Consider the following 13,409-nt stretch of genomic DNA (forward strand, 5'->3'; position numbering starts at 1 on the left):
ATAAAAAGTAATTTTAAAGGTGATCACCCAACACAGACTTCCAAATGCTATTTTTAAGTTAGGAAGGCTCAGAAGTCAAAATTGCTCAGAAAATAAGAGCATGGTAAAGCTATTAGTTCTTAATTTTATGTAATCTCACGTTTTTATGAACTGTTAGTCAACCATATGCACTCCTTCCTTCTTCACCTATATAGCTCTTCCCCCTCAGTGTCGTGCCTTGGGAAGCAAAGAAATGGAATCCAGGGAACAAAAGGAAAAAATAGGGGAGGCGGTGAGGGTCTTCAAAAAGTTCACGGACAAAGTGAATTATGAAAACACTATGCACCAAAATTAGCTCATGTTTTTCCGTGAAATCCCCTCGTGGTGTGGCGATGGTGACAAGGCAGGCCGAGGACCACCTGGCCTTGGAAGCTTCTGTCCTGTGTTCAGCACACGGGCGCTGTGCCGAGGGCAGGGTCCCGATTCGGCTCTGACTGTAGCTTACGCTCCAGTGGTCTGCCATTTAGTAGGGACTCTACACACGTGACCTCCAGTAGGAAGGAAGGGCCCAAGAACGCGGGTGACAGATACAAAATTACTTAACCATCCTAGGACACTAGTTACACCCAGATTGCCAAGTGCACTTTTGCACCAGTTTTGGATCTAAAATGTGTGTGTTCCCTGTCCCATGGGTATTTTGCTGGTTGGTAGCCAAGAGCTGTGGGCTGGATGAAACCCTAGGCCAGCTGGATCCCGATGTGGCTTCTCTGTCATGTCCGTGTCATGTGGTAGCCAGCAGTCTGTCCTCAGCCTGAGAGAGCAGGGACAATACAAGCCAGGGTGGCCCTGTTTTCAGTGGATTATTTATACCTACTATTTCCTTGACAGCTACCAGAGAAGGAATTGATCTGTAGGCTCTGACTCGTCCTGAGGGGACAGGGAACGGGGGACAGGAGGAGGTGGCCCCCAGAGAGAGGACAGGGCAGCTCCCACGCGCCAGGCTTGCGAGGCAGTGGCCCCAGGCTGCAGGCTCATGGAAGGCTGCTCGTCCAGCAGTGCATCAGTGCAGATGTGGCCAGCTCGTTCTGATGAGATTACCGTGGAACAGGTGGGAGGAGGGTTAAGTGCCGTGGAGGAAGCTGCGGTTCCTTCTTATCCAAGATGCTCACCGCGCCTTTTTTCACTTTTCTTCTGACTTCCATTGTCTCAAAAATTGAAGGACTTAAGTTACGGTTATAGGGACTTGAACTTTTGCTTTTAAAACAATAACTTAAACCTTAGGGTATTTTTAAAAAAAAAAAAAAAAGTTCATCTGCTGTAGGTGATTGGCTCCTTTACAATGCAGCCTCTTGTTCACACCTCGTCATCTGCGACATGACACCTGACCCCAGGCCTTTCCCCACAGCCCCCTTTTGTCTGCTCTCCCCCACCTTCTGTGCACACACACACAGTGACAGAGTTCTCAGAGAAGTTAATGGGACGGCCAGGGACTTCAGGGACTAGGTTGGGCCTGATCTGATTAGCGGAGCATCTGGAGTCGTTTAAAATTTGCTCTTTAATTGGCTCAAATGCGGAGTGTTTGTCTAGATTTTGTTTGGTCCTAATAATATAAATGGGGAAGAGTCAATTTATACTTTGGATCATGTGCAAAAATGGAAAAAATAACATTAGCTTTGTCTCAAAACTTTTTTTTTCGCACAGCCTAGTTTCATGATTATTTTTAAAGGCTTGTTAAAAGCTTGCTTTTGCAAACCTCACCGTTCCATAGACAAACCAGTCTACAGAGGGCAAAGGCGTGGAGACGGGGAAGGCGTCTCTGTTCTTGATGTGCACGTGAGAACAGCCTCATGTGCTGTAGGGCTTGCCCGGAACACGTAACACACACCACTGCCGCTCGGGAAAGGGGACAAAGAGGCTACTTCCAGAGAGACAGCGGCTGTGCAAGCACAATGTGTGAGCTGCTTGAGGGACAAAAAGGAGTCGAGGCCACGAAGTCCACAAAACATGCCTGGATGTGCCACGTATCCTGGGTGCACGGGAGATGGGATCTTAATCGGTGTCAGAGAGTCAATTACAGGCAACGTGCAGGGTTAGCATCCTTAATGAATATTTCTGGCGCTCTTAGATCCACAGCCTGAGAGCTCTCTCTGTAAAGAGGTTCATCTGTAATGGGGTGACAGGAACTCTCTCACCCCAATTATTCTTAAATTTCATACTTTCCAAACATACATCTGCAATTACATTTCCTCACTGAAGTCAGACGTGGCCTTAGGAACGGTGTAGAAATTGTGGCAGATCGGTGCTGTCGACCGGTGACGATGGTTTATTAGGAGGGAAAATGGTGTCGGTAAATTTATTGGGCTGCGCTACGCCTAACCTTTTGGACGTATTAAGCCTGTCTTTCCTAGCCTCCAGCCTTTGTTGCTCGTAAATAATAGATAATGCCGGGCACGATCATCTGACATTTGTTAAGGTAATAAATATACCCCCAGTGCTGACGGGCTTGCACTCACGGCTTACCAGCACACAATAGAAATGTGATGTAACTCAGAACATCTTAGGCCGTCCTGCGGATACACAGATTCGGGTCAGCCCGGTAGGCCCATGGGCCTGCAACACCGCTGAGCGCACCGCTGTTATTATGAGGGAGGACTTTGAGGAGTGAAAGCTGGGCTCAGGTCCCTCCTTCCAGTGCAGGAATCCGCAAGAAACGAGCCTGGCCTGCAGAGCTAGGGGCAGGTGTTGGCACCCCGTGAGCCCTGCTCTCGCAAATGCTGCTTGGCGGCTGTGAGTGGAGCTTGAGGAGTTGATCTGGAAGAGACGTGAGGTGCAGCCTTTGAGCAGGCAAAGGCCGCCGTGGTGGCCTCCACGGCACAGCCTGCTTCTCCTGTCCGGGACACCCAGCTGCCAAGGGGCTGATCCGACATACACGAATCTCTGTAGCTCCCCCACGACTTCCATGGTCAACAGAGGCAGTGTCCGAAATCCCCATCAGCATCCTGTGCCGGGGCAAACGCAAAGACCAGAGGCCTCTGCACGGCCGTGGAGCCAGAAGGGCGACAGGAGGTGCTGTGGCGCGTTTGGGACACCTGGGTCAGGGACCAGGGGGAATGTTGGAGTCCTGACTTTCCATTACAGTGCCCCAGTGCCAGAGGATGGTAGCCACAGGTCAGCAGCCACACAGGAGGACAAGACTCAGGCTGCAGTACCAAGGAAGACTGGGTGCACTTACTTATCATTCACTTTAGAAGTCATTCTGAAGTCTTGCTCGTCCACTGCCTCGGTGGCTCCGAGACTGGACTTGAAGCTGAGCGCCTGGGTGTGCCCTCTGGAATGTTGCTCCTGTCATTTGGGGCAGTGCTTCTGGCACTGTAGTGAGCCTGAGTACGCCCTGGAGGCCTTGTCTCTGGCCTGACTCAGAGATTCGGAGGCAGAAGGTCTGGGTGAGCCTCTAGGATGTGTTTCCAACAAGGCCCGGGTGGTGCTATGCAGACAGAGCCACACTGCACCAGGCACACTCCAGGCTGCTGCTGAGTTGTCTTATGTAAGGTCAGTAGCCAGGATGGTGCCAACTCCCTAAATCCTTTTTCTCCACTCTTAACTAACAAAATTGAACCCTACCAAAGTGTGGCCTTCAACTCACCTTTCTAGGACCTGTGTGTGGCAGACAAGTTGCCAGAAATATTAGAAACCCTGCCATTGCATCACAAATTGGGCATCAACAAGTGTCTTGCACAGTGCCACCCGCTCACCAAGTGTTCACTTATTAAACCTGTTTAATCCTTCCAACAACACGTGCCTTGTGGCTGACCCTGCTGGGCCTTAGAGAAGGAGACATGACGAGGTCACACAGCACGTTGTTTGCAGCGCCAAGACTCAAACTCAGGTCACTCTGACCTCAGGGTTGTAAACCAACCCTCAACCAGTCACACAAAGCCTTGTCTATCAGCCAGACCCCCAGTGCTGCACGTGGGGTGAGCCTAAGTGGGCAGTTATGTCCACAGACCTGTGTCCCTTGTATTTACTTTGCTTTTGCTTTGTAGGGAGAAATCAAAGCATTTCCAATAAACCAGACAATCGCCGAAATTTCCCAAGTTTAGAGGGAGAACCCCTCCCATCTGCCAGCTCTGATGGCTCAGACAGGAGAGGAAGCAGCGGGGGCCAGGAAGGTGGGATGGGAAAGCTTTGTCTGCTTTCAGAAACCACGGAGGTGCTGGGCTTCCCGTCTCATTTAGAGAGCAGACCTCAAAAGGCAGGAAAACACACTTTGCAAATTGGGCTAAAACTCTGCCAATCTAAAATGTTACCTTTACAAGGACGGCGATAGTTGTAACACACAGAACCACAGACCAGCATTCCAGAGCATTCTTTCCTTTTCTTTTACAATTGACTTACTAGAGAGGCGGGGCGGGGGTTGGGGAGCAGAGAGAAGAAATCTGTGTGCTCATTCAGCAAGTGCCCACAACAGCCAGGGAGCTGGGAGCTCCATCCATGTCTCCTATGTAGATGCCAAGAAGCCAAGTACTGAGCCGTCCTCTGCCGCCTCCCAGGGCGCACACTAACAGGGAGCCAGGACTCGAACCCAGGCACTCCAGTGTGGGGTGTGGGCATCTAACGGCTGTGCCAAAGACCCGCCCCCGCCAAGTGTGACCCTTAGAACGGATGTCATCATGACTCCCGCGACCTCACTGCGGGCTGACCGTGCAGCTGAGTCCACCTCACTGGAGGGAAGGCAGGAGCCGTGCGCTGACGTCCACACGGGATGCGTCCTGCCCCTTCCTCCCATGGCACCCCAACAAAAACAGCAGCGATTCCTGAGGTGGCAGAACCGGAAGGGGGCTCACCCACAGTCAACCTCAGGGAGCACGATTTCAACTCGGGCCTTTAAAAATAGCTCTGGCCCAAGGAGGTGGCCCCGCCGGGCCTGGAACTGCCTCTGTACTGGTGCAGTCGGCCGTCGACTTCACACATCTCAAAGACCGCAGCCCCTGCCCACCTCGTCCTCCGCCTGCCAGGAAATTATTCTTTTTTTTTTTTTTTTTTAATGAAAGGGAAAGGAAAGTTTGAGTTATGAACTCCAAGCCGATTTCCGTGGCTGCTGGCCTTCCAGTTTATTCCTGGGCCATCTGGTTCACATTATGCAGTAAGACAAGAAGGCGGCTGCCTGCCCGGGCAACCACAGGGAGCTCCCGTTTCGCTTTCCGTGTGGTCACCTCCCTCTGCCGGGTGTGGCTCTGTGGACACGCTGTCTCCAGTTAGGCTTGTTCCCCCTTCTTCTTCTCTTCTCTTCCCAACAGGGCCTGCACAGGCCTGGCCGCTGTAGGTCCAGCCCTGATGCTTGGCTCGGGATGAGTTCATTCATCCCCGGTGCCTTGCAGGGCCTGCCGTTTTGCTGCAGTCCGATTTTTCAGGCTAGAAAAATGGGCTTGTTGGATTGCATTCGCCCAAGTTGTTCGGAGGATTTCAAGGAAATTGCAGGCTTGTCTTACTGTACAGCAGAATCCAGAGTCTATTTTTAGGGGCCCCTACGCTGGGGCTTTTCTTGGTGTCTTGCCATCTTTCTTTAGCTCTCAGACCGAGCGCACCCCCGTCCGGCTCGGCCATGGACGGAAGGAAGGGCCACCCTCCTCCCGCCTTGCATATTTCGTTGAGGGACACAGAGGGGCTTTGTGTCTTGGTGGTCGCTCTGCCTAGATGCCTGTTCATCACTTCACTATGGAGACAGACACATCCATCATATCCCAGAGCCCAGAAAACACGTCCAGTGAGCAGGGGCGAGAGGGGAAGAGGACAGCACTTCCCCGTGGCCAGCTCCTGCTGCCCCCGGCCTGCACACTTAGCAAGGGTGGGGGCTGGAAACAGCTGGCTTCATGTGTTTCTGTTTGTTTCATATAGTTAAAGATCTTTTTATTTATTTGAAAGACAGACGGTGAGGGAGAAAGACAGATCTTCTACCCATTGGTTCACTCCCCAGATGGCTACAGCGGCAGGAGCTGGGCCGGGCCAAAGTCAAGATCCCGGAATCTGTCCTGGCCTCCCATGTGCATAGAACCTAAGCATCTTCAGCTGCTTTTCCCAGGCGCATTTGCAGGGAGCTGGATCAGAAGCAGAGTCACAGGGACTGGAACGTATGCTCTGATGCCAGCAATGCAAGGGGTCTCTCAGTCTGCTGCTCCACATGCCGGCCCGTTTTGGTTCATATTTGAAACAGATTTTGAAAACAAAAACCAAAACCGCTTTCTGTGTTAGGTGCAGAGGATAGGTGTATCTGAAGACAGTTAATTTTGCAAGCCGGGGCAGTAAATGCAGGTGGACTGGCTGTGCTTCGGATGCCAATGCGCTGGCCCTCAGAAGCCAGGAGTTTTTCAGGAGTGGATTCAGGCAGCGCAGAGCAGGCTGCAAGTCCGCCACCCCCAGCAGGGACGCGTCAGGCAGAGCAGGCTCGAGTGTTCCTTCCGCCGCCGACAGGTGTTCTAATGTCGCCGTCAGGCACTGCGGGCCGCCACAGCCTCGTCCACAGGCACTTCCAGCCTCCCTGACTTCTCTTGCCTTTCCGAGTCTCCATGCATGCACATGCTTCCCGCTTGTACAGCAGGTACAACTGCGCACCTGTGTGCCTGGAGACTCTGTGTAGGTCCCTCCCCCTACAGCAGTCCAGGTGAACATCAAACACACAGCGGGCGTCCTGGAGGCCTGGGGTCAGGCAGGACTTCCAGGAAGCTTCCCAGGTGGGGCAGGGGGAGGGGCTGCTCCAGGCAGAGGGGCAGAAGCTGGCCAGAGTGCAGCAGGTGGGACCTGCCCACAGCCTGGGCGTGGCTGCGGGGCGAGCGGGGCTGTGGAATCCTCACTTCCCTTCCCTCCCTGGGTGCCCTGCTTCTCAAGGCTTTCTCCACTCCAGCCGGAGCCCTGGGCAGCCCAAGGCTTAGCTCCATACCTGCTCCCACACGCGGCCTGCGCACTACTAGAGTGGACTCAACGCCGCCGTGCTCTGCCTTCCCCACTCAGGGTTCCCAGTTCAGTCTTGTTTGCTCTTCGCGTGCTCAGTGTTAGCTACAGGATGCTGCAGAGGGCTGGGTGGCTGCAGGAGAGCCACAGCCACCCGGAGCCGGAGACAGCTTCATCTCTCAGCCACTCCAGAGCACAGACTGGGGCAGCTCAGAGAGCACGGCAGTGCGCCTCCCAGAATCCATTTCCAAAGGCGGAATCTGGTGCTTGGTGTCTGAGATCACAGACAGGGTCGCCGTAGGGAAAGGCAGACCTGTCCTGGGGCTCCTGTGACGTCAGTCTGCACCGTGCATGGCAGGGTGCTTCCACAGCTTTGGCCTCTGAGAGCCGGGACTGTTCGCTTGCTCGGGGGCCTCCCGCAGGCTCTGAGAATCTGCACCTCAAGGGATCAAAAAGGAGCCTGGGCTGTCCCCACCCTGCACTGTCCCCCACCCTGCGCTGTCAGGCGAGCTCTGCAAGGACTCTGGGCCATCGCGTGCCTGCTTTCTGCACCAGCCGGGTGGACAGAACAACCTTGCTCGGGTGCGCTGGGGCGTGCTGGGCGCCAGCCCCCTGCCCCTTGCCGAGCCGCACGTGCCGGGAGTGATTCCGTACCCTCGGATCCGTCCAGTGTTGCACACGATCCTCTCACCCTCATCAGCACTTCTGGAGCGACCCCAGATCCGATCTCTTGTCATTTTATTTAAACATTGGTTCTGCTTATTGTTTTGAACAAATATTGAGCACTTCCGTCGGTTTCTTTGAGGGATGGGAAAAGCAAGGCCACAGTCACCCCAAAGATGGCACCAAGCTGAGGAATCCATTCACAAGGCCCTCGCTCTCACTCACTCGGCAGTCATTTACTGAGTTACCTACGAGCCCTGGGGCAGCGAGAGGCCTACAACCAAACCCGGAACCCCCCGTCACGGAGCCCGGCACCGTGAGACTTCTCCACTGGGGCACTAACTGGAGCTGCTAGGTCCTGCTCAGCGCTCTTTCGTTGTGTTCACTGTTTTGGGATTCAGGACCTCTAGGCAGCTTGTGCCCCTGGGCAGCAGCAGACTTCATCCCTGACCACGTGGACAGCACAGGGTTTGGAGCAGAACAGGGAGCAGCTGGGACGGCCCCTCTGAGGCCCTGGGTGGCCACTAACTGGCTCTCGTCCGAAGCTGCTTCCTTGGACCGCGAGGCTGGGGTAGCACACAGCAGCGTGGAAGCCCTTTGCTGTTTGTTCCACTCGGTTCTTCTATGCAGCCTGGACACACAGTGAGGTTAAGTGCATTCAGCCCATGTTCCGATGCGAACGCCGACGTCCACAGGGCAGCCCGGACACACAGTGAGGTTAAGTGCATTAAGCCCATGTTGATGCGAACGCCGACGTCCACAGGGCAGCCTGGACAGACAGTGAGCAGAGGTTCTGCTTCGAGCCCAGCACTGCCTCTGAGGCGGCTGGCGTGTGGGATCTTCAGAGCGGCCGTGGCGCCAAGTTCACACGGTCACGTCGGTGAATGCCCCTGGCCGTGACACCAGCAGAAAGCTGCCCGAGTGGGAGGCACTGCGGGAAGAACCTCTCTGATCTTCATCTGTACTTGGCCTTGTCTGATCTGCAAACTTTTCTTTTTTTTAAGATTTATTTATTTTATTTGAAAAGTAAGTAGAGCGAGAGAGAGAAATCTTCATCTGCTGGTTCACTCCCCAGATGGCCGCAATGGCCGAGGCTGGGCCAGGCCAAAGCTGGGGGCCGAGAGCTTCATCCAGGTCTCCCATGTGGGTTTAGGGGCCCAAGCACCTGGGCCATCCTCTGCTGCTTTCCCAGATGCATTAGCTGGGAGCTGGATTGGAAGTGGAGTAGCCCGGACTTGAACCCGTGCGCATGTGGGATGCGGCACTGCAGGCGGTGTCACGCCACCTGCACACTTCCTGCTGGGGTCTCTGAATCCGCAGATGAGGAAGCCTACAGCCTGCAGGTCTACAGAGATCAGAGAAGTTCTCCGAGCACCACTGACTGCAGAGGCGGGGGCTACGTGGAACGCTCCTGCCCAGAGCTCAGAGCCCGCCTGGCTTGGTAGCAGCCCAACACCTGAACGCTCATGTCCTCTACTACAACAGGAAGGCAAGTGATGTGTTGACTTCAGTCCAAGCGAGCCAAAGCCTTCTGACTCAAAATGGGACCGGGATCTGGGAGCCACGAGCCAGGCAGGGAGCACTGGTGAGGCTTTTCAGTGGTGCCGACTCCCAGCGCCACACACGAGCCTACACTTCCCGAGATCCTCTCTGAGGGGACAAGGCCAGGGCGACGGGGACAGCCTTCTACCTGCCTGCGCATTTATCGGGAGGACACAGCACCCGCCCTACACGCACTGCAACACCAAAAGTCCCCTGGAGACCCAACCGACGCACCACATCCCTGAAGAGAGCAAACCATTGCATTCCCAGTGCACGTGCTTGTGCTGTTGGGGGCCGATCATTAAAAGGATGCCCAGCACTTCCCCTTACGCAATCCAAACAGAAGGAAAAACCCGTCGCTGCTCTCACATCACAAGGACTTGCACACCCAAGGGGGAGGTTTTTCACCGGCACATCTCCTCGGTGTCAGGGGCGAACGCAGGGCCCCCTGGGTGGCGGAGCGCCACAGGGATGAGGTGTGCCTCCTGGGCACACGCTCTGCTGATGTGGCCTTTCTGACCAGTTTCTGTCCCCTGAAAACCCAGGAAGGGAAATGGGGAAACGTGTGAGTGGGCGTGCGGCGCCTGGACCAGAGTCGCTCTCCCAGCATCTCCCAGTCTCTTTCCTCCCAGGGCGCCTGTGTAATCACAGTCTGTGTTTCCCAGGAGGTATGGGCCACTCTACCTCTTCCCACCTGAAGTCACACCCTGTGCCACAGGACAGCCATTGCCGCAGCAACCAACTGTGACGTCACCACGGAGCAGGAGGGAGGGAGGGAAGCCGAGAAGCCATGGCTCCAGCCTAGGAGACATACCGGAAGACCCCAGGAGCGGGCTGCCTCCCTGCAGGGTCTCGCCTCGGCCTCATCAGCGTGGGGCTGGCGCGGGGTGGGAGGGGCCCGGGGTTTTATTCCAGTTCATTCTAAATCTGAGCCGCGGGTTTCTGCCAGGAAAATGCAGTCAGTGCGTTCCAGAAAGAGCTGATTTAGGAGGTGGAAAGCTGTGTCCCCCGAGACCAGAGAAGGCACGTTTTCAGCCTTGTGCCCATGTCCGTGTTAGAAACTGTGTTTGCGTTTCCCCAGCGCCCTCAGAGCCACTGAAGCCTCGGGCTCTAAGCGCTCCCAAGGCAGGAACCAAGGCGTTCCACACTTATGGTTTTTTTTTTGTTTGTTTTTTTTTTTGTTTGTTTGTTTGTTTTTTTAGTTACTGCAGGCTAAACCTGGCCAAGGTGACTTATGGTAAACAAAAGCCCCGCGGGCACGCTGATGGGCGTGCCTGGGGCTGACAGCAGGAGCCGGGCAGGCCGCGTCTGGTTAACGCTGCACAAGGTGTTGGACAGGTGTAGCCACGTAATCCTGATTAAGCGGCAGAGCGCACTCTCCCCGTGCAGGCCGGCTCCGAGCGTGGTAATAGGGGGCTGGCATGCTCGGGCCATCTTCTCTGCGCACTCTCACCGTTTGGTGAGGAGTCGGCCTCCCTGGAGCCTTAGCATACAAATGCACCTGAACTTCACGGCGCGCTTTTTCTGTTTGGGAGGTGACAGGGCCTCGGCATAAACCTCTGTTGTCTGTGAACCTGCGTTGTTTGCTTTTGCTGTAAATAACTGTTTCCTGGAACTTCTTGACACAGAAACATGTTTTCTAGATGGCGGCCCTGGTGCCCAACGAGGTGGAGCTGCAGTATTTGTGATTTGTGCATTTAACGTGCTCTCTCTCCCCAGTGCGTCTGTTACCCCGGGCCTAGGAGGAAAAGCCAGGAGAGAAACCCATTCCCATAGCCAAAGCCTGGCTTACCCGACGGAGCCACACCCGCCGGAGGGCAGGAGGGCGGGAGGATTCGGCGCCGGCCCCCACCCCCCTTTGCTGTTACCCGGTTACCGGGTGACCCACCACCCGGCAGCACTGCGCGCCCGTGTCCGCTCGCGTCCTAACCCACTGCGCTGTGCATTGCAGGAGTGATCCGCGAGAGTTACCTCAAAGGCCACGACCAGCTGGTTCCCGTGACCCTCCTGGCCATCGCCGTCATCCTGGCGTTCGTCATGGGAGCCGTGTTCTCGGGCATCGTCGTCTACTGCGTGTGCGACCAGCGGCGCAAGGACGCGGCCTCGGGGCAGCGCAGGGACAAGGAGCTGGCGCACTCCCGCCGCGCCTCCATGAGCAGCGTCACCAAGCTCGGCGGCCTCTTCGGGGACTCCCAGGCCAAGGACCCGAAGCCCGAGGCCGTGCTCACGCCGCTCATGCACAACGGCAAGCTGGCCACGCCCGGCAGCACGGCCAAGGTGCTCATCAAGGCGGACCAGCACCACCTGGACCTCACGGCCCTGCCCACGCCGGAGTCCACGCCCACGCTGCAGCAGAAGAGGAAGCCGAGCCGCGGCAGCCGGGAGTGGGAGCGCAGCCAGAACCTCATCAACGCCTGCACCAAGGACATGGCGCCGCTGGGCTCGCCCGTGATCCCCACGGACCTGCCGCTGCGGGCGTCGCCCAGCCACATCCCCAGCGTGGTGGTGCTGCCCATCACCGCGCAGCCGGCCTACCAGCACGAGTACGTGGAGCAGCCCAAGATGAGCGAGGCGGTCCACGTGGCGCTGGAGGAGCAGGGCGCCACGCTGGAGTACAAGACCATCAAGGAGCACCTGGGCGGCAAGAGCCCCGGCCCCCCGGGGAGCCTCGTGGACAGCCTGCCCCCGAAGGTCCCCCAGCGCGAGGCCTCGCTCGGCCCCCCGGGGGCGTCCCTGGCCCAGAACGGGCTCAGCAAGCGGCTGGAGATGCACCACTCCTCCTCCTATGGCCTCGACTACAAGCGGAGCTACCCCACGAACTCGCTCACGCGCAGCCACCAGGCCGCCACCCTCAAAAGGAACAATACTAACTCCTCCAACTCCTCCCACCTGTCCCGGAACCCGAGCTTCGGCCGGGGGGACAACCCGCCCCCCGCCCCGCAGAGGGTGGACTCCATCCAGGGCCAGCCCGGGGGCACCGTGGCCAGGCAGCCCAGCCTCGGCGCCTACAGCTCGCTGAGCAGGCCGGGGCTGAAGCGCACGCCCTCGCTGAAGCCTGACGTGCCCCCCAAGCCCTCCCTCGCCCCCCTCGCCGCACCCATGAAGCCCAGTGACGCGTGTACATAATCCCGGGGGGAGGGGTCAGGAGTCCAACCACCAGGCCCGGAGGCGCCCCCAGCCGCCGCCGGGAGGTCGCGGCGATCGGAGGCCGCAGGGCCCGCCTCCCGGGGACACGGGTACTCGGAGAGCGGGGCCCGTGGCTTGGTGGTGAAGGTCTGCCACGGCGGGACTCGCCTCCACCCTCCTCCTCGGCTCTCCCCCACGCCCTGCAGCAGGTGCGACCCACAAAGGACGCTGTCATCACAAACATGAGCCAAAAGCACACGCCCACCCATGCCCCGTGCACACCACACACACACACACACCACACACACGAACAGCAACTGCAGACTTGTCTGTGACTGCACGGGCAAAACACAGATACATGTTTTTTTTAATCATGAAAATCAAAAAAAGACAAAAAAAAATAGAACTCCTTGATGATTCTAACTCAGACTTTAACCCTGGCAGAAGCTCCCTCCGCGCAGATACTGTGAAAGCCCGCCAGTGTTACAGCGCTCTGTAGCTGAGCGCCGTGCTGGGCGCTGATGTCCTAGTTCTCTGCTCTCTCTAATGAAATAACGTGACCGTTAACGCAAGTAACTATTTATTGTTCGCCCGTTTTCTTTTTTCCTTAAGGAAAGGACTCTTCACATATCACCTATGAACAGCTCTTCTGAAGCCCAGTGAAAGTTAAACTATTTAACGTGAAATCCATTAACTGGAATAATTGAGTCTCTTTATTTTTACAATAAATCACTGAGTAAATACGTTGGAGCTGGAATTCTGAGCCTTGTGTTTGGACTGTCTGGTCTGTAGCTACAGGGAAACGTTAAGAGGGGAGTAGCTGTTTAAACCTACCACTTAATTTGCTGGTCAGGTCTCCTCCAGTCTATAACATGCAAAAAAAAAAAATACAAATTAACAGTTGACAAGCCCTTCCGAGTCTGACTTCAAAAGCAAGCAGGAGAGAAACTGTGGAGCGGCACCGGTGCCACTGCTGCCAGCCTGGCTCTGCCACGGGCCCCTGTCTCCGTGGAGGCGCCAGCGACGGTGTGAACTGATCCGCAGGCCGGCTGCTCCCTCGCGTAAGCGAACGGTCCGATCCCACGGGGCTCTCGTGGGCTGACATCTGTGAATAGCCCGTTTTCCACATGTAAATTTGTGCCTTACACCCTGAG

The 13,409-nt window shown here is 56.2% G+C and overlaps 1 protein-coding gene across 2 annotated transcripts in view; it reads left to right on the plus strand.

Annotated features, from left to right (window-relative positions):
• SEMA6A (semaphorin 6A) overlaps positions 1 to 13,033 on the plus strand; it is a 103,878-nt gene extending 90,845 nt beyond the window's left edge. For both annotated transcript variants that reach the window (XM_062189818.1, XM_062189819.1), the window contains one exon: positions 11,081 to 13,033. In XM_062189818.1, coding sequence (XP_062045802.1) covers positions 11,081 to 12,255 — 1,175 coding nt within the window. In that variant the 3' untranslated portion in view covers positions 12,256 to 13,033. The remainder of the gene's footprint in view (positions 1 to 11,080) is intronic.
• Positions 13,034 to 13,409: the final 376 nt, after the last annotated feature.

The sequence above is a fragment of the Lepus europaeus genome, chromosome 4 (assembly GCF_033115175.1).
Source record: "Lepus europaeus isolate LE1 chromosome 4, mLepTim1.pri, whole genome shotgun sequence".
NCBI classification, from domain to species: domain Eukaryota; kingdom Metazoa; phylum Chordata; class Mammalia; order Lagomorpha; family Leporidae; genus Lepus; species Lepus europaeus.